The 21,865-nt window shown below is 37.8% G+C and overlaps 2 protein-coding genes and 1 long non-coding RNA gene across 7 annotated transcripts; 2 read left to right on the plus strand and 1 right to left on the minus strand.

Moving 5' to 3' along the window:
• Positions 1–111: 111 nt before the first annotated feature.
• LOC135628781 (protein DETOXIFICATION 46, chloroplastic-like) lies at positions 112–10,077 on the plus strand. Its single transcript, XM_065135686.1, has 14 exons — positions 112–696; positions 921–1,015; positions 1,251–1,359; positions 2,235–2,290; positions 4,214–4,269; positions 5,281–5,419; positions 7,374–7,511; positions 7,578–7,646; positions 7,747–7,857; positions 8,726–8,854; positions 9,136–9,213; positions 9,511–9,582; positions 9,668–9,730; positions 9,838–10,077. The coding sequence occupies exons 1-14, from the start codon at positions 159–161 to the stop codon at positions 9,934–9,936; spliced, it is 1,752 nt and encodes a 583-aa protein (XP_064991758.1). The 5' UTR covers positions 112–158; the 3' UTR covers positions 9,937–10,077.
• A 1,819-nt stretch (positions 10,078–11,896) lies between these two features.
• On the minus strand, positions 11,897–16,037 carry LOC135628783 (uncharacterized). 5 transcript variants are annotated; one of them, XR_010492984.1, is made up of 3 exons: positions 15,806–16,012; positions 13,417–13,543; positions 11,897–12,086 (listed from the first exon to the last, which is right to left on the minus strand). It is a non-coding gene; the product is annotated as an uncharacterized LOC135628783 (long non-coding RNA). The 5 variants fall into 5 exon arrangements; XR_010492983.1 differs by lacking the exon at positions 15,806–16,012 and adding an exon at positions 15,433–15,765 and having other exon boundaries at positions 11,897–12,075; XR_010492982.1 differs by lacking the exon at positions 15,806–16,012 and adding an exon at positions 15,433–15,765.
• Positions 16,038–18,654: 2,617 nt separating this feature from the next.
• LOC135628353 (BOI-related E3 ubiquitin-protein ligase 1-like) lies at positions 18,655–19,893 on the plus strand. Its single transcript, XM_065134976.1, has 3 exons — positions 18,655–18,701; positions 19,104–19,320; positions 19,456–19,893. The coding sequence occupies exons 1-3, from the start codon at positions 18,655–18,657 to the stop codon at positions 19,891–19,893; spliced, it is 702 nt and encodes a 233-aa protein (XP_064991048.1).
• The last annotated feature ends 1,972 nt before the right edge of the window (positions 19,894–21,865 follow it).

Consider the following 21,865-nt stretch of genomic DNA (forward strand, 5'->3'; position numbering starts at 1 on the left):
GAATATTCCTTTAGGCATAAAAAATAAGAGAAAAAGAAAATGAATAGTGCTAAATTATATATTTCCCTTAATAAAAGCTCGCCACAAATAATAATTTCCCGGTGAAGGCTCTGACTCAACAACTACGCGCCGTGCCGTACTCGAAGCGACCTTCTTTTATGGTGAAATGCCCCGTGGAATCCGAACCCGACGCTCACAAGTACGCGCAACGGTTACGATCTCAGTTCCAACAAACCATCCGCAGCTCCACTTTCCCTCCGAGTTCGATGGACCTCCGCCTCTTGACCTCTCGCTCGCCCCCTCCCACCTACTCCCCCTCTCGCCCCCATTTCCCCTATCGCCGCCTCGCTCTCCCCTCTCCTCTCGCCCTCCTCGCTATCCCGAGGATCCGAATCCGGACCCATGCTCGCCTTCTACTACCGCGCCCCGCTGCCGCAAGAAGCGATCCCGGGGCTGCTGAGCACGCTGACGATACCCCCGTCGGCGCCGGTGGAATCGATGAGTCCGACGGTTCCGTGGTGTCGGTTCTCCGTTCGGATGGGGCGGGTTCGGAGTCGCCGAGCATTTGGAAGCAGATAAAGGAAATCGCCGTGTTCGCGGGGCCGGCGTCGGGGCTCTGGATTTGCGGCCCGCTGATGAGCCTCATCGATACCATGGTCATCGGCCAGGGGAGCTCCTTGGAGCTCGCCGCCTTGGGTAATAACTCCCTTTCTTGACGATTTATTGGATGGGTTTCTTGGTTGTGGATTGGTGGCTGTGGCTAGGGGTACTTGCATTTCTTGAGAGTTTCCTGGATGAGTTTCTTTATGTGGTTCTTGATCGTGGGATGGTGGCTGTGATTAGGGATACCTGCATTTCTTGGGGGTTTCTTAGTTGGGTTTTCTTCTGTGGTTCTTAATCGTGATAACATTTGTGGTTAGGTCCGGGAACGGTCTTTTGCGATTACCTTTGCTACGTCTTCATGTTTCTGTCGATTGCAACTTCCAACATGGTTGCCACTTCACTTGCTAAGAAGGTAAAAGTCTAGTTCTCTGTCGCCTGACTGATTTAGATGAAGTGTTTTCTTGAACTTGCTGTTTTCATTGATGTGTTATTAAAGTTATGTTGAAATATTGACATTTCTGGAATATCATGAACTTAAGGTTTGATATAATAAGTAAATAAACAACATAGAAATCACCATAATTGATTTTTGTTCACCTTTCCTATTGCCTTACAGTTTACTCACTAATAGGAGATTACTGTTGCAGGATAAAAGGTTAGTGCAGCATCAGATATCCATGTTACTGTTTGTTGCTTTTGCTTGCGGGCTGGGAATGCTTTTGTTCACAAGATTGCTGGGCACACAAATACTATCTGGTAAGCGTAAGGACTTGCAGAGTTATAAGTTGTTGTAGATGTTGTTTAATTATATCTCTTAATTTAATATAGCATCAGGTTCTGTGGATTTGGTTGTTTGAGGGACAAATTGGCGTAATATTTGAAGGAACCAATTGAAACAAAATTACTGCATTAATCTACAGATTAGCTGGGAAATAAATAGCCAATGCAAGAGTGAACAGTGCAGCTTTGTCATCTCTGTCCCTAGTAAAAAATTGTTTTAGCGGATAGCCATATGAAAAGTTCCATGCATAGCTATTCGGCATGTAGTAATCAATCAATAGTGCCTTACTTGAACCTTATTGGTGGTTTAAAGAAAATGAATGCTCTATGCTTATGTGCAGTGTAAAAAAATATATTTTGGTTTTTCAGGATGAAGAAAATCATCCCATACGCACAAGGTATCTTACATCCTGATTTGGTTTAAAGAATATGAAAGTTATATGCTGATGGAAAACATTTAACACACATAATGAAAGTGCAAATTAGAGAATAATGTCAGTTTGTCGCTATTACATTCAGATTTCTAGAGCTGCTTATGTAAGGGGCTACAGAATATGCATTTGATGAATGTATTGCCCTTTGTTAGAGAAGACTTAATAAGATACAACCTCATTGTGCACCAGAAGAAAAGGAACATTATCCAGTCCCATACTTTCCATAACTTGTGATTGTCATGTTAGAACATTTGTGTCCTTCTTTTCTAACTTTGTATATTTGCCTAACCTTTTGTTTGTTCTGTTATTAGTCTCTTTTTTTTGTCTCCACATGGTTTTTTTTTAATTATCAGACAGATCCTTAGTTATTTGTCAAGGCATCATGACTTGATGATAAAAACATTTTATCATTTTCAGCTTTTGTTGGATCAGAGAATTTACACCTTGTTCCTGCTGCCAATTCATATATTCAGGTGCAGATACTTTCTGTCAAACTTCTATTTTACAGTGTAATATAGAGAAAGGGTAGATCCTAATAACTTCGGGATGGTTTACTAACTTGAAGCACAAATTTGATACATTTCTTGGAGGCTATATATGAGTGTGTATATTATTTTGATCAGACCAAACCAAATGAAATAGCGTTTGAAATTTCAGTTTTGTTTAATGTTTTAACAATATGACTTGATTTGAAAATATGAAAAAAATGATTTAGTGATTTGGTTTGGTTTCCATTGTCTATTAAATCAAGCTGTAAATTGTAATTTAAGACAAATATCATGATATGTCATGGTACTTCAATTAAAACACTAAAGCCAATTTACTCAAGCAAAGTCTTGATTCCTCTTTCTCCTGTGGTCTTCCAACGAATATGGCAATAAAATTAGAACTTTTGATCTATGATTAAATTCAATTGAGCTTAAGATCCACATTAGGATCTGGAACATGGGGTTTGGGTTGATTTGGTTTATATGATGAAGCAATTTGGTTTGGTATGAACAGTTATCAAGTCACAAGTTGTCGCTTTGCTTTTTTTTCATCTAGAAATTGGACCAATCCAGGCCATGCACACACCTAATATTGTAGAACTACTTTTACTTTGTTACTCTGTATCGTTGCCATTATTCTACTTTGAAAATGTTTAGTTAATTGATGTCATCAACATTATGTCTAACATTTCTTTCTCTTCTTTGATACACACATTGAACCTATATTTGAACCCAGTTGGTTGTGCTACATGCATCTCTCATGAGCATGATCATGCCTATTTTGGTAGTGTCAATTTGTCGTGTATCTAAATAGTATCTACTCAAAGGTTGCAAATATCAGTCAACATGCAACAATTTTAAAAGAAAGGATGTTAGCATGCAGCTATGTTACATCCACAAGTTAAAAGAAACTCAAAATCCATGATATTGACAATTCAATGGTATTTCAATGGATTATATACTTTTTATAGAATCACTGACAATCATATCTCAAAATATTACAGTAGAACGATTGTTGTTGGAAATAAGTATCTTTCTTGAGTTGATTTAATTTGGTTCGATGAATTATTGTCCTTAACCTGAAAAGAAGAATATAACACAAAACATAAAAAAATATTATTTATCCACATAAGAAATTCTATTGCTCAATTATATATTCACTTTATTATTATTAAAAGAGAATACAATCTTTTTATACCTTAAATAAATATATATTTTTTGTAAGTATATTTTTAAAAGTTAATTTTGATTAGATCATGGGATCTTATGATCCTGTGATCCAAGTTTAAATATTCTCTTACAGTCCTAGGTAAGAAAGTAAGTTTGGCAAGCATGCTATAATATAGACATCAACTAGGTTCTTCAAGCATTTGTATGTTAGTTGGTCATGAACTTTTTTGTATACCAAGTAGAAGGTAGACCAATTATCTATGAAACCACTAGATGTTGTAGTTTGTCATAAATGTGCATTGAAATTTTTCTTAAAATACATATCCTCCATATTGTAGTTACCTTGCAAGATTAGTGTCAAATAATTAGGTTCAATAATATGTTTTGACTAATTGTATTGTGCACAAGTTTTGTGTGAGAATTGTGTTACTAGTATCTTTTTTTTTTGGTATGATATGATATACTTACAAAACTCTTATGAAAGGTGCTTCTAAAGGTCAGTGTTTCTTAAATTATAATATGGGCTTAAATTTTTAGATATGTCAGGTATGCATTATAAAATTTCTTTTTGTTTATAATAAAATGTTGTTATACCACACTTCTTGACCAAAATATCTTTAACAAATTAATGTCGAAGATAATTGTGCTCTGTGCCCTATGAACACTTTTTGAAGCTAAACTATTTTGTTATTACTTGATAAGTCTTATGCATTAATATCCTGAGTTGATTTTTGTTAGATTAGAAGCTTTGCATGGCCTGCAGTTCTTGTTGGCATGGTTGCTCAGAGTGCTAGGTATCACTCTTGGACATTGTATTTTGATTATTATTTTGTAGGCCATGTTACTGCCAGAAACATGTTGGTTCATGATGCCTCCATAACAAACCAAGTCTTATTTGCACTTCTCACTTACAAAAGATTCACCCTGAATATTTTAAACCTCGCCTTTTGGAACACAATCAAATTTCCAGTCATTGTTAACAAAAATATTGTATATGTTAGGAAAATATGAAAAAGAATCATTGGGATAATTGGCTCTTCTTGATTCAAATTCTTTTTTTTGTTATCAATTTAACTTAATGAATTGGTTGCTAAATTGCTCTAGCTTAATATATTCTCTTATAGTCATGAGTCATACCTTTCTCCTCTATGCCCACCTAGTAGGTGGTGAAGATACTGGTAAATCAGCATAGTGAGCCATGCATCATCCATCTACTTGTGTCATCCAGCACATACTGGGAAATTCACTTTCATAACTTCACTTTTGCTGCTATGCCCATTGGCATGTGCTTGGATGGTGTCCGATGATGAATGACACAGTACATCAGAGGTCTGTATGAAAGTACATATGAATAACAAAGGGATACAACTTGTTTGAGATGTAAATTAGGCATCAAATCATTTACACCTTATGAAGAAAGAACCATAATAATCTGATGTAAAAATTGCTACTTATATCATTATTAAATTGTAATTCTTCACATGATGAGCTTTAGTGCAGCTTTCTCTTGTTCATCACATTTGAATTTGTTTTGATCAATACCCAGGCACTGGCACATGCTTTTGCACAGTATACTGGGAAGTTGTTTGCAGATGGAAGGAAATAAACCTCTTGAATTTAGGAGGTTTTTTCCACTAAAAAAGTGAAATATGCATTGCCACATAATAGCATGTACTGAGGAAACCTGGTGTTAGATGAGGAAAGATGATTATTAGATTGTTAATGACATGACTGCTTAAATTTACTGCTACAAGCATTCGTTGCTTCTCAAACTCTTATATGCTCTACACATGCTGTGATTACAGTTTGGGAATGAAAGATTCATGGGGACCTTTAAAGGCTTTGGCAGTTGCTAGTGCAGTAAACGGTTTTGGTGTGATTTTCCTTTGTTGTGTTTGTGGGTATGGTATCGCTGGAGCTGCTTGGGCAACAATGTTGTCACAGGTATGATTATGTAGTTATTGAAGTTAGGTCTAGCATGCAACTATATGTAAACATTAATAAACTAGTTTTATAAGATATTGAAGAAACGAAAATGCATCTAAGGAATTCATTAAAATGGTCTCCTTATTTGGTAATATGATTCTGCTCTGACTCCATATTAGTTTGGATAAGCGAAGGGTTGTATTGGCCTTATTACTGAGTAAGGGTGCCATCAGATTATATTTCTGAGCTCCCAGGTTCAATTTGCTTGGCTAGCAACCTTTGATACTAGTTTTGAGCCCATTATTGGATTTTTTGTGGTCTTATGAAATCACTATATAAAGATTGCCGAACAATATATGGCTAACCCTAATTCATAAGTGGATGGTCCTAACCTTATAGCATCTTTTTATCCAAGCCATCTGAAGTTACTAACATCTCAAAACTCGTGCCCATAAATATTGATCTATGTCCAACTAGAATAGAATCTAAACCCATATCAAAGCGTATCCTATTATTCAAAAATTATTTGAAGTCTTGATTGAAAGTCTAGTCTAACTTGATCATTTCATGTCATTTCAAGAGGCTCCAAGCCAAAACTTAGAAATGGCCTAGTTTGCATTGGATAGAAGAAATGGTGTTTTGGCCATTTTTACCAAAATATCTTGGTTACTTTAAAACAGAATCATCTGAAAAGGTGGAACCTTCAAAAAGCTGGGAGAATGAGAAGAGAATAACTTCCTCGCTAGTCCAACCCTGTTACACTTTTTCCAACCTTTTTAATATCAATGCATTGCACATGAACAAGGTGGTCTTCCAATATATTTGTGGGCCTTATTTCATGGATAAAATGTCCAGTACTAGTCCCCACAATAGTCATGAGGGGACCATTTTAATATGACTATCATTTGAATAAATTTTATTAGATTAAAGGGTATTTTTCCAATGTCATAAGTTGTCAGATGACAATATCTCCAATATTTTTCCTTTAGTTTCTAAAATATTTCATGGAGCAGATAAGGGAAAAAATGATAGAGAAAATTGGAAGACATTAAATTTTGGTTTGGTTGAATATTGCAAATATTAATTGGTTATTTTTCTTTTACAAAGAAGTTTCTCATTTTACGAAGATTAAAGTTTGTTAATTGGAAATGCTGTCAAAAAAAGAAGATTCTTCTAAGAATTAGATATGAAAGGTTATCTTCTTAGAACAAGGAAAGAATAAGTAAATGATGCAATGATATAATTGAGTCTACACAAAGATGGAAAGAGATTGTAATCGGGCCATAAATCAATATTTCTTTTCACACATCATGTATGTATTAATGGTATGAGAACACTCCATTGGTTTGGTTCTATCATCCATATAAGATTTGTGGACGTGCGAGATCTTCGTCCCTAGGAGTTGCTCCTTGATCTAGAGGATATTTATTAGAACTGGACCGATTGGTGAGAATGGGAAACCTAGAATAGGCCCCTCTAGTTTTGAGATTAAGGATCAAATAAGGAAGAAAATGAGCTAGGACTGGTTAACCTGGTCAGTTTTTTACAGACCTAACCATAAGAATTGGCCAGGTTAGCGTGAACTTGTTGGTTTTCCAATACATGCCAAAGTTGTCAAGACCCCTTATTTTGAAAGCGAAGAAATAATCAATCTACCCCCCATTGAGTAAATCCAATGTCATTAATTAAGAAAAAAAAGAAAAGTACTTGTATCATTAGGATTCAGCATAATCAATCTACTCCCCATTGAAAGAAATAAGGTGCCAGGGGCAGTTACAAAATGACCTTTGAACAGGGGAACCTGAATTTGCAAATTGCATCAACAAGTTGATAGTTATGAAGGTTGAAATAGCCACTTTTCTTTCTCATGCACTTAATTGGAAAATGATTTTTTTTGTTCAAATTTCTCCAAATTCCTCTGTCTGTATTTGTGCACCTTCTTTTATTAGTAATTATTGTTGTGAACTACCAGGTTGTTGCTGCTTTTATGATGATGGAAACCCTTAGAAAGTCAGGTTTTAGTGCATTGTCAGTATCCATTCCTTCACTCAGAGATTTCCTCCAAATATTGGGTATTGCTGCTCCAGTATTCATGACAATGACATCGAAGGTCTGAGTCGAGATCATTGTGTTCACTTATAAGATATGGCATTATAGTTGAGTGTCATATTTTCAGGTTGCATTCTATTCCCTGCTCACCTATTCTGCTACATCAATGGGGACAATAACCATAGCAGCCCATCAGGTCTTTTTACTTGACTGTTTCTTCTTAAGCAGATTTCATTGTTTTGTTTATTTGAACATTCTCTACATTTCTTTGCCTAACTTTAATGTGTTTAATGCAGGTTATGATTAACGTCTTCTTCATGTGCACAGTTTTTGGTGAACCCCTCTCACAAACTGCACAGTCTTTTATGCCAGAATTGATGCATGGAGTTAATCGCAGTTTAGAGAAGGTCCAAAAATCTGATGCTTCAATAGTTTTTTCATGTAAAATTTATAGTGTTCTGATGGTGATTCATGTTGCATTCCACTACATGTTTTATATCTAAGGAAGATTTTCTATATTACCTGCAACATTATTGTTATTCAAGTCACCAATAATTTCTGCAAAATGCTAGTTCATTTAAGCATAATTTCTGCAAAATGGTTTTCATTTTCTTGAAACTCAAGGAGGCAGATGGTCCATTTTCTGTGTTAGTGCTATACTGGTGCTTCTATGTCAAGATTCAATTCTGTTATATAAGATTCAATTCTGTTATATAAGATGTGCTAGTAGTGGCATGGTGCTCTTCTGTATCATGCAGATGTTCTAAAAGCTACATTCACACCTTAGATATGATGTTATTTTTCTTTGTATGGTAGTTGGAGAAGGTTACAGGGGTCCTACACTTGCTTTCGAGCTTTAGACTTCTCGAGGCCCTCTTTATTTCTGAGCATTCATCTACCTGATAAATTTGAACTTGATGCAGAACGATTGCATCTTCCTTTCTGATTTTGTTTTTCCAAGTGAAAGAAAAACATATAGTGGAATTTTGTATAAAATTGGACTGTGAGGAACCAAATTTTGAAAAACATCTAGTATAAACTTCCTCAATGAGTTTTTCATTTCCTTTCTAGGATCATTATATTGCAAAGATCAATTGGAACCGAATTCCTTCTATCTTGAAATGTTTGTGCATCACCATTCACAGTGAAATTTTGAGGGGTACAACATGATGAATTGTAGACATCTTTCTTTATTGTATATTTGCTTTGCTCAATTTTGTTTTGTATATGGTTCTTTTGTTTTGGTGCTTTACTGAGTTTTAACTGTCAATCTAGGCACGCATGTTACAGAAATCACTTGTGGTGATTGGAGCTATAGGTGGACTGACCATAGGAGCTGTTGGAACATCTATCCCATGGCTTTTTCCTTACCTTTTCACAACTGACAATGTGGTCATTGGGGAGGTTGGTCGATACATTTTCTTCCAGAATCCATTGTATTAGTACAATATCATTCTCTATTGGCATATATTCATTCTAAAAGCTATCCAATTTTGCATAAATTATTTATTGGCTAATAAGTTCATTTTCTATGTTTTATGCTAGTAGCTATCTGCAATTTTGCATAAACTTGTTGTATATATGGACAAATGCTCATCCATTTATGTATGTCTAAATTGACTGATTGATTTAGTGAACTTGTCCGCCCAAAGTATTACTAGACTAACTCTTGCTAAACTAAACAGATGCACAAGGTCCTGCTTCCTTACTTCATTGCATTGATGGTGACACCTTCAACGCTTAGTCTTGAAGGAACATTGCTGGTATGCTATATTAATCGATGTCTGTTTCATTCTTTGCATTTGTGCCTTGTCAGTTTTTTTTTTTTTTTAATTTGAGATTTATTCATCCCAAGTCTTTTGCAACCAGAAACAGAAATTCTGGTTGAGTACTAATTCCCTCACATGCTCATTATTCTGTTAATCATATTTATCATTGTGTAGTCATTCTTGAGACCTAAAGATGTTGATTCTGTTAAAAACATAGGAAAGAAAAATATGGGATATTCGTGTGCTGCGTCAGGGATTAACCAAGGCTTTTGCTTTGTGTTGCACATGCAGGCTGGCAGAGATCTTAGGTTTTTTAGTCTGTCAATGATTGCTTGTTTTTGTGTGGCTGGACTTTTATTGTCGGTAAGAGGACATTTAAAATTTTTTGTCTTTGCTTGTATTACCCTCGTCGTCACGGTGCTTCTGTTGTTGCGTTCTATTGCGTCAGCTCGTCTGCAGTAAAGGTTTTGGTCTCCCAGGCTGCTGGTGGGCCCTTGTTGGATTTCAATGGGTACTCTCTCTCTCTCTCTCTCTCTCTCTCGATCTTGCATGCGTTGAAAGATCCATGCTGACATTGGAGTGTTTTCTTTTTTGTTGGGATGATGGGTGGGGGCATAGGCCCGCTTTTCACTTGCTTTACAGCGGCTTCTTTCCCCTCGTGGCATGCTTTTTAGTGAAGAGTATTACCAACATCAATTGGTGAAATTGAAGACGTAGTTCATCGTCCTACGGGTGATTCTTTAGCTGCAAGCATTCTTTCGCCATAACATCACCGGGCATTAATTTTGTCAGCATTATCTCTTCGGTGTTTGTTAATATAATTCATCTAAAGAAATAGCTCCGTTTTTCTTTGCTTTTTTTTTTCTTCTCTTTAGGCTCGTTCGTTTTCTTGGAAGAATATTATAGGATGTGTAATATAATTATAGGCACAACTTCCGACCCAACAAAACAGGATGTCACCACTCGAGTAATATTACATAATGTGCACTTTACGTAGACTAGCATATGTATCTTGCCACAAAACGATCATTCTTGCCAATCATACACAAAAGCAAATGGTTGCACGCGGGAGCAGTAAGTTCTCGAGAAGTGCAGCATCTTTACACTTATAAATCTGAACATCCTTCCGTCCCAGTGACCACCAATCTATCAATGCCATAACCAATGGTTTTTATTGGTTGGAAGATATTTTTGGTTGGGCTGGCAATTGTGGCTCATAACGTGTTAGTTAACAGATAAACCGTTAAAAGCTTTCAGATAAACTGGTAATGTGTTTGTTAGCTTTGGATTTTAAAAAAATTCAAAAAAAATAATAATAAGTATTTCAAGTTGCACCCACTATAAGGTTTTGGCAAAAAATAAGTTGCTCTATGGGTAAGTTAACAGTTACAAAAACGACAACAACGGTAAAAGTCCTTAAAATTAATTATTGAGATGAATAAAATTAATTAAAATAAGTTGCTCTATTTTAGACCAACTATTGAGATGAATAAAAAATTAAGTATAAAGTACTTAAATATTTATTTATAATTTATATTAAAATTAATTATTTTTTATTATTACATTCGAAGGTCTTCTAGGTATATGATCATACCATCCTTAAATAAAATTTTCTTATCTTATCTTCTATCGAAATGATAAAATAGAAAATATGAGAAAGTGGCTCACAGAACTTAAAACACATTATGAGAACGTCTTAAATACATTACTAATCAGCATCTAAAAAGATACATTGCCTAAATCAACACCTCTTGGTTGCTTAACGTGGTTATATATCTACAAAGTTTTGACCAGATCCACAAGGTTCAAACCTATATCTCCATGGTCCTGAACTGGATCTAGCCTGCGGCTACTTGAATCTAAGCCAAGTTGAATCAAATCTAAACTACCTTAGATTAAGCATAGGCATATCCAACTTGGATCCACGACCTAAAGCAATCAAATCACTTTACTCTGCGTACTTCTAAGCTAGACCTAAATTCAAGTAAATCTAGATATATTAGTATAGAACTGGTGGTATTTGAACGAGAAATGGAAGAAAAGGATGCAAATATCTCCAAAAAGTAAACAACTAAGCATGACTCTACACCAATAAGCACAGACACAAAGCATGTACCGAGGCACTCAGTAGTCAAATAAGCAACAATAATAATAATAATAAATAAATAAATAGAAAAAAACAAAGGACCAAGAATAAGCTTTGGTTTACCTTATTAGATGAGAAAACTAGCTGTTCTAAAAGTGAGAGTGAGGACTGAAGGAGTTGCTATTTGGATAAAAGTCAGAAACTGAAAGTGGCCGCAGCTACTTCAGCACGTGTGGATGTGGGTGCCAAGGAATATGCTTCCTGCCAGGCATGGGAGGCCTACTGAACAGAGAAACTAGACGATTGGTCCCCGCTCGGCACGAACTAGTACTGCCCAGTAAGTAAGGGCCAGTCTGCATACCGGTTTAAAGCTCAAAAGGGGTGCGATAGGTTAACATGGACCCATACCGATGGTATTTTGACCATTATTTCCCTCATCGACAACATCACCACCATGACACCAATATTAGAAAGTTAGGCAACCGAGGATGACCCAACAAGCAACATAAACTCAAGTGCCAGCATTGAATTTGATAATACAGCACGTGCTTTTCTAGGCCAAACCAAAAAGATCATCAAACCAATGGTTACTGGGCTATTTTGAACTTATTTGTGGGCTTAGATTTTAGGAATTCCTTAAGTTGTTCAAACTATAGCGTCAGAATCCAGCATAAAGAGCATGTAAATGGCAATATCAAGCAAAAAAAAATGAAAGATTTTAAGTATTCTGTAACGTTGATGTTTACAGGGCATCCAAAGCGCATACACACCTTAGTGAACACTCGAAGCAGCAGGGGGCAAGTCATGCAATTTCAAGAGAAAAAAATGTTAATAACTCATGAATATATATAACTTTGGATGAGAAAAGAAATGGCATTTATTTATTCAATAAAACCAATTCAATTATTAAATATCAAACAACAACATGAAAAGCATCGAGCAAATTTTTTAAGTTTAAATACTACTTAAACCTCAAATCCCAACTTAATCCAAGCTTTTTTAAATGAAAATCCTGTAGTCTGATGGCATGAAATTTGAAAATACAATAATCGATGTGGCACATTTACTGGTCCAAGCAAGGACTAGCATTGGATCATACAGCCCAGCACCATTCGGTATTTATTTATTTTTATATATTTTACAGCTGATACTGATCAATACGGGCCAATAAATTGCCCAATCCGCCGGCACAATATTGGTCCCATAGATGACCGGAACCAGTACCAGACCCAGACTTATAACCTTGATCTAGAGTATATGTAAATATTTCTTAATCTTTCGTCAATCCGCACATCCATCTCAAGACTAACTTCTTAAACGTGTTATTTCCTAGTTGTGCAATATACAAATCCATAAAGCATGGTTGACCTTGCAACTCAATGTGTTATTGACCGTACAAACTAATAAAGCATGAACCGTTTGATGAAGATTGGTGATGTGGCAGGTTAAATAGAATACTCATGTAGTTTCAACCATTGGGTATGTGAGGGGCTGCGTCAAAAACAAGATGGTATAAAGTGTAACTACAAGATCATAACCGACAAACGTTGTCCATGATCAATTTTAAAGGTTATGTTTAAAAAGGAATCATGGAGAGAACAGAAAAAGATAGGGCTAGTCAACTGAACCCGTTCTACATGTTATAATCTTGTAGTTGCAATTGATCTTTTAGGTCACAAATAGGCATTTGCTTTGCTGTATTTTCAAGTTTAGCCCACCATTCTAGAGCTTCTCTTGTTTCTTCTTGTCTTTTTATCTTATCTTTGGCCAGAACTCATCAGTCTAAGATGATTCTAGCCACCAGAACTTCCTAATAGTATTATTTGACAGCTGATTTACAGCACTGCCAATTTTTCTCTTTGTTCCCTTTTTCTTTTTCAAGCTACAAAAATTAATCTTTATTCTTTTTGGATTGTATAGTCATGCTACAAAGAAAACTAAGCATTGCCTAAAAGCCGCAAAAAAAGGAGAATCAAAATAAATGTAAAATACTATCTATTGTCAGGTACTACACAGGCATAAGTATAGGTCTAAAAAAAGATTTCAATTGAGAAGATATTATTCTCACAGAGGGACAAAGAAATTATGATGAATCAGATGAGAGGGTGTACCTTTTCACGGTCCACAGGTTCACGCAGGCGAGCTAGTGGGGGAGGACCTCTTGGTTGAGTAGGCAGCGCATGTATGGCATGCAGCATAACCATTGTGCACTTCAGTCATTCCAGCCATTTTCCACCTCTATAGTAGAATTAGCAATGGTATACATTGCCACTTTAAATCAGAAACATATTCTCAGAAGGAACATGAAAACATAAAGTAAATTGTTAAGGTAATCAAAGCATAGAATCAAAACATAAAGCAAACTGTTGAGGTAATCAAAGTATAGTATGAGGAACTCAGTCTCTCTAAGGTTTTCAATTACAGAATACCATAATACACATGAAATCTGCCATAAGTAGAAACTTTAAATGGTGTTACAAAATGATGAACTGAAAACGAGGATAGATAAAAATGTGAAATACTTCTCATGTATCAGCATTGAACCTTGAATGTGCATTTCATGATTCATTTACATTACCAAATTATCATGTGTGGTAGTATATTGTAATATCAAAATTTTAACAATATAAAAAACTCACTACATATGGGCTAACGGCATTTTTTTTGCATCTTCAAAGACTTGTTCAGCATGTGCACTCTAAGTGCAATTTAGAATCAGTATGTGCAATTTAGAATCCTTCAATCTTCAGCAATGTATTACTCAAGTGCTAATCGACAACATATGAATGTTTGATGCAGAAGATCAGTGGTGATAAAGAGGAAGCGCATCAGAATACAGAGAGGAAGAGAACGAACATTACTTCTGTAAGGCCTAATGGCCTTCAGTTTTTTTTCTTCCTCTTTCTCTCTCACTGTAAATACGGTTTTACAAATGCAGATAAAACTATAGAAGCTGTGTAAATAACACTTCTGCAGCAACCTACCTAATTTTTGTTCATCTTTATTGACTAAGCTAACGAGTGCACGCAAAAGTGGGGTGAATCAAAAACAAAATTTAACGTCTGTTGAAATAATATGAATATACCCCGAATAGGAAAAACAATGAAGCTGCACTTCTATTACAGTACTTGAGAGGTCAGTATTAAATTATAGGCGAGACATCAGCTAAAGATGCCTATAGCAATCTTTTTCTTTTTTATTTTGACATTCTAGATGAAATGATGACTCTAGGAGAAGAAATCTCAAATAATTATATGATGTAAACATAGTGCCACATAAAAACCAAATTTCAAAATGATATAGATCAGAGCAACAAACATCGTTACAGGACCAAAGGGGAAAATAAGTTCAAACAACGATCAACAACATCCAAAATAGGCTATAATCCCATATCAAGAACCGTCTCAAACACCTTTCTTTCTCAATTTTAGAGCCCATAAGAAGTGAACTTTGACCATTTATTGAGTCACACGATCTCTTGACAGAATTACGTGTGTAATGTATGGAACCTAATTCAAGCAGTTCCACAGCCACCTCTTTGTTTCTTTTTTTGAGATGCAAGGAAGGGTAACCCATTACATCAAGGTGCGTATACAGAGATCATAGAAAAGGGCTTCTGGTGATCTTGTTCCAATAATACCATGGAAATTATAATTTCCAAGCTAACAAAACGTACAATACAAAAGATAACCAAAATTTTTGGATGGTGAAACCGCAAGCGATTCAAGAAATCATCCTTCAAGAAACAGCACTGTAACGCTTTCCTTGGTAGCTCGTTTTCTTGATAGAATCCCTCAAAGTAACGAGGGCACTAGAACAATCGAAGAGAAAAAACCCTAGCCACAACCTTCTTCTCCATGTCCTCCTAACTCTCGCATCCCTTCTCCCCGAAATCAATGGACAATCCGAAAACCCAGAAAGCGGAGGGTAATCAGAAACCCTAACACAAGATCACGCTTCTTTCATCCAAGAAGCCAGAAAGATCGCATCTCTAAGATGCAGATCGGTGCTTTGAACAAGGCGAAGAGATCGAGAGTGGCTTAATCGCCCAGAAAACCATCAAAGAGAGCGCGATCGACGTCGAGACGAGGCGATCCAAGATAAAAGGTAACAGCAGGGACGATTACCTTCTATGGATGAGATGTGCGAGCTGCGGCGGGACTAGGCTTCGGATGCCGCGAAGTGGCTTCGAAGGCGTACTCGTCGCCTGCGTCCCGCCCCCCTCATTCACTCATCGAATGTATGTGTGTGTTTGTGTGTGTGTGTGTGTGTGTGTGTATATATATATATATCACAGCAAACAAACAAACAACTCGTCTTGTCCTGCACAGCCATCACCAACACCATCAGCTCTCGCTCTCCTCGGCGCCGGGCGTGGGTTCCTCCTCCTTGATCTCCGGCTCGACGGGGACTTGCGTGCAGGCGACGTCCACGAGATTACAGAAGAATCGAACGAGAAGAGACGACGCTATCGAGCGCAGAGCATCCACTTCTTCTTACCTCGATGGCCTCCCCGGCGTCGGGAGTGAGAGGGAGGTTGTTGCCCTGCGGGGCCCCGGGAGCCTGGCCGTCAACGTCCTTCGGTTTGCTCGCACAGCCACCCATGGTTGATTTGCTCGTGTGACGCTGTGGCTGGCGGTGTTAGCGTGTGGGAATGTACTGCCTAGGAGAGGAGGTGAGCTGGAGAAGACCACCACATAACGCTACATATACATTGGGGATGGTGAGTTGGTGTCCATGACCATGTTGAGGGAGGAAGGGATGGCGCAAAAGATAGGGAGGCAAACGTTGACCCTTTCTTCCTGGAGTTTGACCTTTAAACAAAGATGGTCAACTTTAAGAATGCGCTAATGACACAGCATTTACGTTCATATAAAGGATATAGTAAACATTTCATAACATTGCATAGCCATATCAAAATATTAGAATCAAATAAACAATCTCAATAAATATATAGTAAATATTTCATAAGATTCTATAGTCACTTGACTCATCTCAACCCTAGAATCTATTTGGGATCCACCACCTTCAATTCCCGGTAAAGAAGCGTCGAGCAGAAGCCTGCACTCATCTCCTATCGATGCTGCATTTAGAACTGAACTGTCCCCCACTAACAGACCCATCTCAGCTCACCGCCATTACTGAACTCTCTTCTTCTTCTTCTTCTGAAACTGGTCCTAGTCGAAGCTTGCAATTGGTGTTGCAGGGTGGCGTCTGGTATCCTCAATGTGGAAGCACTGCTCCTGCAAGTTCTTCGTTTCCTCTCTCTTGGTCCTTCTTGCAGGAGTCTCGGGAGAAAACAATGGTGTTTTCTCTCTCTTCCTTCCCATACTATGAACTCTTGGCACAGTTGTTCGGTCTCTGTGCTCTCGTAGAGAGATCGTTGTGTCTATATTGTGCTTTTTATGGCATTTAAAGGAGACTCCATCCATCTCCGTTAAGCTATCATTCCTTCATAGATCAATTAGTTTCCAGGGTTCTGTAGTTTGATTTCAGTGACTTGCTACATGTTAATGGCCTCTAATCTTCTCTGATCCTTTTCCATTTATCGTAGAGGTTGTTCTGTGGTTGGAGAAATCATATATCAATTGGAAAAGAGTGGCCACCAAAGAACTATAAGCACAGATATAGAAGCCAAGGATTACAAATCCTCCATTGTCAACCATCTTCCATAGAAGTGAATTCTGGATTTCTTAGAACTGTATCTCAAGTTAGATGAACTCGATAATCTTCCACAAATCCAAAAATTTTAGCTGTCATGAGAGAGAAGACATTTCATATAACATGTCTGAATCCCAAGGATATGTATACATGTGTTCCATATCTTTCTTTGTTTACTTTCTCTGACATTTCATACGTAGGAACAATTGCATACATTTCAGTACGAAGAGGAGAAGTAGATGCATTGAACACATGAAATGGATTGCATTCTCGATTGCAAACTGTGACCAAATCAATCCTGATAACCTTCGACAATCCCCAACCTTAGGGTCCCCCTCTCGATTTAGATAGATACTGATCAGTGTTGTTTTAGATTGTTGGTTGACCAGAGTTGGAATATGCCGAGCTGAATGAATCCGAGAGAAATGTGGAGACATTATTTGGCAAGATGAGTATATCAGATTGAGAAACCTGCTGATAGTATAAGGGGAATGCATTTGAAGGGAGGATACGAAGAACAGATGAAACAATATGTAAAAGATATAGATCGTCTTCTATAGCATCAAAACTGTAATAGTCAAATCTTTAAGAACGATATTCCGAATCCGAATGATCATGGAAAATATTTGAATTCGATACAGATCACAGATTGGTGGTGACAGACAGCTGATCCGCTCGATACTAATATATAGATTTTGATTCACTTCATGTTCTAACTCTCAACTTGAAGTCCAATTATTTTTCCATGGTTTTGATCTTAAGAAATATAAGAACAGGGAATGAAACTGAGTTCTTTCTGGCAAAGAAAAAAGTGTATATTTCGAACAACAAGTCAAAGACATGGACTTGGTCAAACCTCCGGGTCAAAGCCGTTGACTCTGATGTGTCAAACGACCGATAAACCCATCAAAATGAATAAAAATAATAAAGGAAAATATTTGCTCAAATCAAAGTAATAAGTACAATTTGAATGGAACCCTAAAAAATGATTATTAACAGATTAAATCAAATGATAAATAGAATGTTAAGCTTCACAAAAACCTTGAAAATGGCAACAATCTTAATTGCTTCACAAGAATCGTAGCGTTATATACAGAGATAATTGAGATCGAATTTGTACAAAGAATAAACAGAGATAATTGCTTCACAAGAATTGTAGCGTTATAACAGGAAACATGAAATGCCAAAATCAAATGGATTGATGCTTTCCAAGATAGAAGAAGAGAAACGGACGTTGGGGAACTTAATTTAGACAAGAAAAATAGAATGGTAATATAAATCAGCAAGAACACGATGCCACATATTTCTCCGCGAACTGTTCATTTCCATGCATGCATGCAGGCATTCATCGTCATCTGAGTGCATCGAGATCCGTTCGTGGGGGGACGATATATAGCGACGAGAGCTGTATCGGCATTCGCAATCAAGGAAAGCCTTTGATTCGATCAATGGGAGGGGGCGGACGGGGCGTTGGGTCGTTTTAAGCGTTGCGGTTGCGTGTGCGGTGTCTCGGAGGACGGAAGGCGCCGAAGGCCGCTCCAATCTTGGACTCGTTCCTCCGTCTCTCCAGCGCATCCCTCTCGCCGCCCCCTCACTTCGCCTGCCTTCTCTTTTGGCGTCATTGAATCCGGACGAGCGGGCGTTACAAATCTCTCTCTCTCTCTCGACCGGTCTCTGGCGCAAGGGACATGGTGATTCGAGCGCAGCGTCCGTCCGGTGTTCCACTGCTGAACGGGTAATTCTTATTTCCCTCTCCGGTAATGTGATTTTTTGGTCGCCTCCGTCCCAAAGATTCGAGCCTTTTTGTTCTCCCCGTTGGAAAGTTTCGTGCTTTACGGACGCAGAATGCGTGCAGAGGCGAGGAGAGGACGGGCGTCGATTGTTCCCAACACCTGCCTGGTTTCTTGGACCCATCGGCGGTGATGTTCTCCGGGGGCGGTCAGTGTTAATCTTGTACTCCCATTTGTTTCTTGTGCTCCGTTGCCGGAACAAGATTGGGATTTGATTGGTTTCATGGCGGAGCAGGAGCGACTGCGAACCCGAGGAAGCGAGGAAGAGAGGAGGCGGCAGTGGCAATCGGGTCGACGCCGGTGCAAGATAATGACAGTATTAGTAATCTCTTGGTCTTGGGACCCAGCAGTCTTCCGCCAACGTTGATAAGCCTTGCGCATCTTCGATCGGAATCCGCTGCTCCCCTCACCTCCACCGGCCTCCAGCTCGCCTTTGGCGAGCAGCAGCAGCAGCAGCAACGCGCCTTCAACCCCCTTCTTCCTGCTTCCCAAGCCCTCTTCGAGAAACTCGCCCCTCATCTTAAGCAGCACCAAGACGAAATCGATGGCTACCTACGCGCGCAGGTGCTTGTCGTCTCTCCTCTCCGTTTTGGTTAACTCGTCCACCACCTCTCCGTAGAAGAGAATCGAAGTAACAGAGCATCGCAGGGAGAACTTCTTCGTAGAACATTGGTGGCGAAATGGCGATCGCACTACCAGGCTCTCCTGAGCGCCGCGGCGACTGCGGCACGGCAGAGGATCAAGACGAAGGAAGCAGAGGTGGAGCAGGCCGCAAGGCAGAGCGCCGAGCTCGAGAGGCTAATCGCCCGCCTGAGAGCCGAGACGCTTACCTGGCAAGCCAAAGCGGTGGCGGCCCAGACTGCGGTCGCGGGTCTACAGGCGCAGCTTCAGCGGGCCACGGAGGTGGCCGCGACCGCCTGGGAGGGCGAGGGCGAGAGCGGCTCTGCCTCGTTGATCGACCAAGAGCCGGCAGCCCAGGGGTCATGCCGCGCGTGCCGGCTGCGAAACGCGGCGGTTGTGGTGCTCCCGTGCCGCCACCTCTCCCTCTGCGCGGACTGCGCGGCCGCCGGTGCCGCTGATTCGTGCCCCGCTTGCGGGCGCATCAGCACCGGGAGCCTCCACGTTGCCTTCTCCTAAGGCGACCGCCTCATCATCACCGGCGGCCCATCAGTGCGACATCCGACGCGCATCACCAGCCGTCCAAACATCAGGAAATGGAAATACTCTTAGTTTTGTACAGGAGAAAGTGATGAAGAGATCCATTCGCTCCTTTAGTAAGTAGTTTTTAGTATCCATAAATGTTCTAACTTTTTTATTTATTTATTTTATCAATAATTGTATTTTTTAAGAGGTTAAAAACACCTCATCAGCATTTCTATATTTTAAAAACAAGTTACAAAACACATGAAAATACATGTTCCCTTCTATTATAATTTATTTGAATATTTTATATGCATGCACACTCTTACTTAGTAGCTAATTTAATTTTATAAAATACATAAAATTAAATACAGAATAATTTTAATGCAGTTTAGAAATGGAAAAATATAAATGTTAGCTAAAATTAGAAAGAAAAAAAAAGAAAGATAGGCATGAAAATGATGAGAAAAGAACATATAATATCAATTTAATAGCACACGGTGACCTCGTTGACATTGTTATCACAAGCAATCTCGACATCATCATCGTCATCATCCTAGTGTTCATCATGTTGTACGCGAACGATATAGGATATGCCATCGTCTATCGTTAAATACAAACTTATATCGACGTTACTCACGTGATCCTACCTCATTAGTTATAAATAAAACCTCCCTAGCTCATCCTTTGTCGCATAATTAATTATAAGAAGGTATGTTTTGTTTTATAGAGTAATTATATATATTTTTTATAATTAATTATTTTTAATATCTCGATTCTAATATCTCTAAATTATAAAAGTGAAATATCTAAATTTATTTACTCTAATATCATCGATTTTATTAATAAAAATATAAAAATAAAAGATAAAAAAATATTATATATATTTTAATTAATGATGGAGGATGAGTGGCTGTTGCGAATAAGAGAAGTGACGATATCTCGCATATACGTCGACACCAACACAATTGTCAAATGATGAAATGGTCATTCGACGTTTGCATCAGTACCGATGTATATGCAAAATGATTCTCATCTCGTCCATAACAATTGACCCCAATAAACATCATCGTTTGTCACTATCAATTATTTTATTTTTATAACTATAAAAATATAAATATAATTTTTAAAGTATAAAGACGATAATACTGAAGATAGCTAACAACAATGATAACATGTAATTAACCCTATTTTTCTTTATCGTATGTTCACTTTGTCCCTGTAGTCATATGTGTCACCATCCTTTAGGCTTACCTCTTATAACACTTTTGGGAAGCTCCCTTCCTTCGATATCTTCCATCTCACTCTACTTAAGATGTGAGAAATATGCACATAGAATTCCTTCTCTATTCTTTATAATTTTAATTTCACGAATGATTTCACATATATATCGAAAGATACAATCACACAAATATATATATCTTAAACGTGTTAACGGAGAATTTTTATTTGTTCATGATTTCACATACATAAGAAGATTTTTTTTGTTATATAAAATAAGCAATAAATCGCTCTTTATATCTAAGAGTGATATGTAAATATTTATTTTCCGAATGGTTAAGGTGTAATGGTAGCAAGAAATACAATATATAAGTCAACCCTAGTAACAAATACAATTACAAAATTAAAGAAATACATGAACAAATAAAAATAACGTAAATGGAAAATAAATTCTTTTGTCATATGATTACTAATTTTGTTAAGTCATATTTTCTTGGAGTGCCAATTTTCTATAAAGTATTGGTGGTTTGATGAATGATATTTCTGAAAAGGAAGATACAATTTTTAGATTTCAGGGACCAATACGCAAATACAAATAATTACATTTAGAGAGAGAGAGAGAGAGAGTAATATGGGAATCTAAAAAAGCATAGGGGCTGATACGCAAAAATTGGGGGAAAATTGGAATAAAATAGAATAAATCAATAATATAGCCACAATCTTCCGGTCCTTTGTCGGGGCCCACTTG

Source organism: Musa acuminata, chromosome BXJ3-1, assembly GCF_036884655.1.
Source record: "Musa acuminata AAA Group cultivar baxijiao chromosome BXJ3-1, Cavendish_Baxijiao_AAA, whole genome shotgun sequence".
In the NCBI taxonomy this organism is placed as follows: domain Eukaryota; kingdom Viridiplantae; phylum Streptophyta; class Magnoliopsida; order Zingiberales; family Musaceae; genus Musa; species Musa acuminata.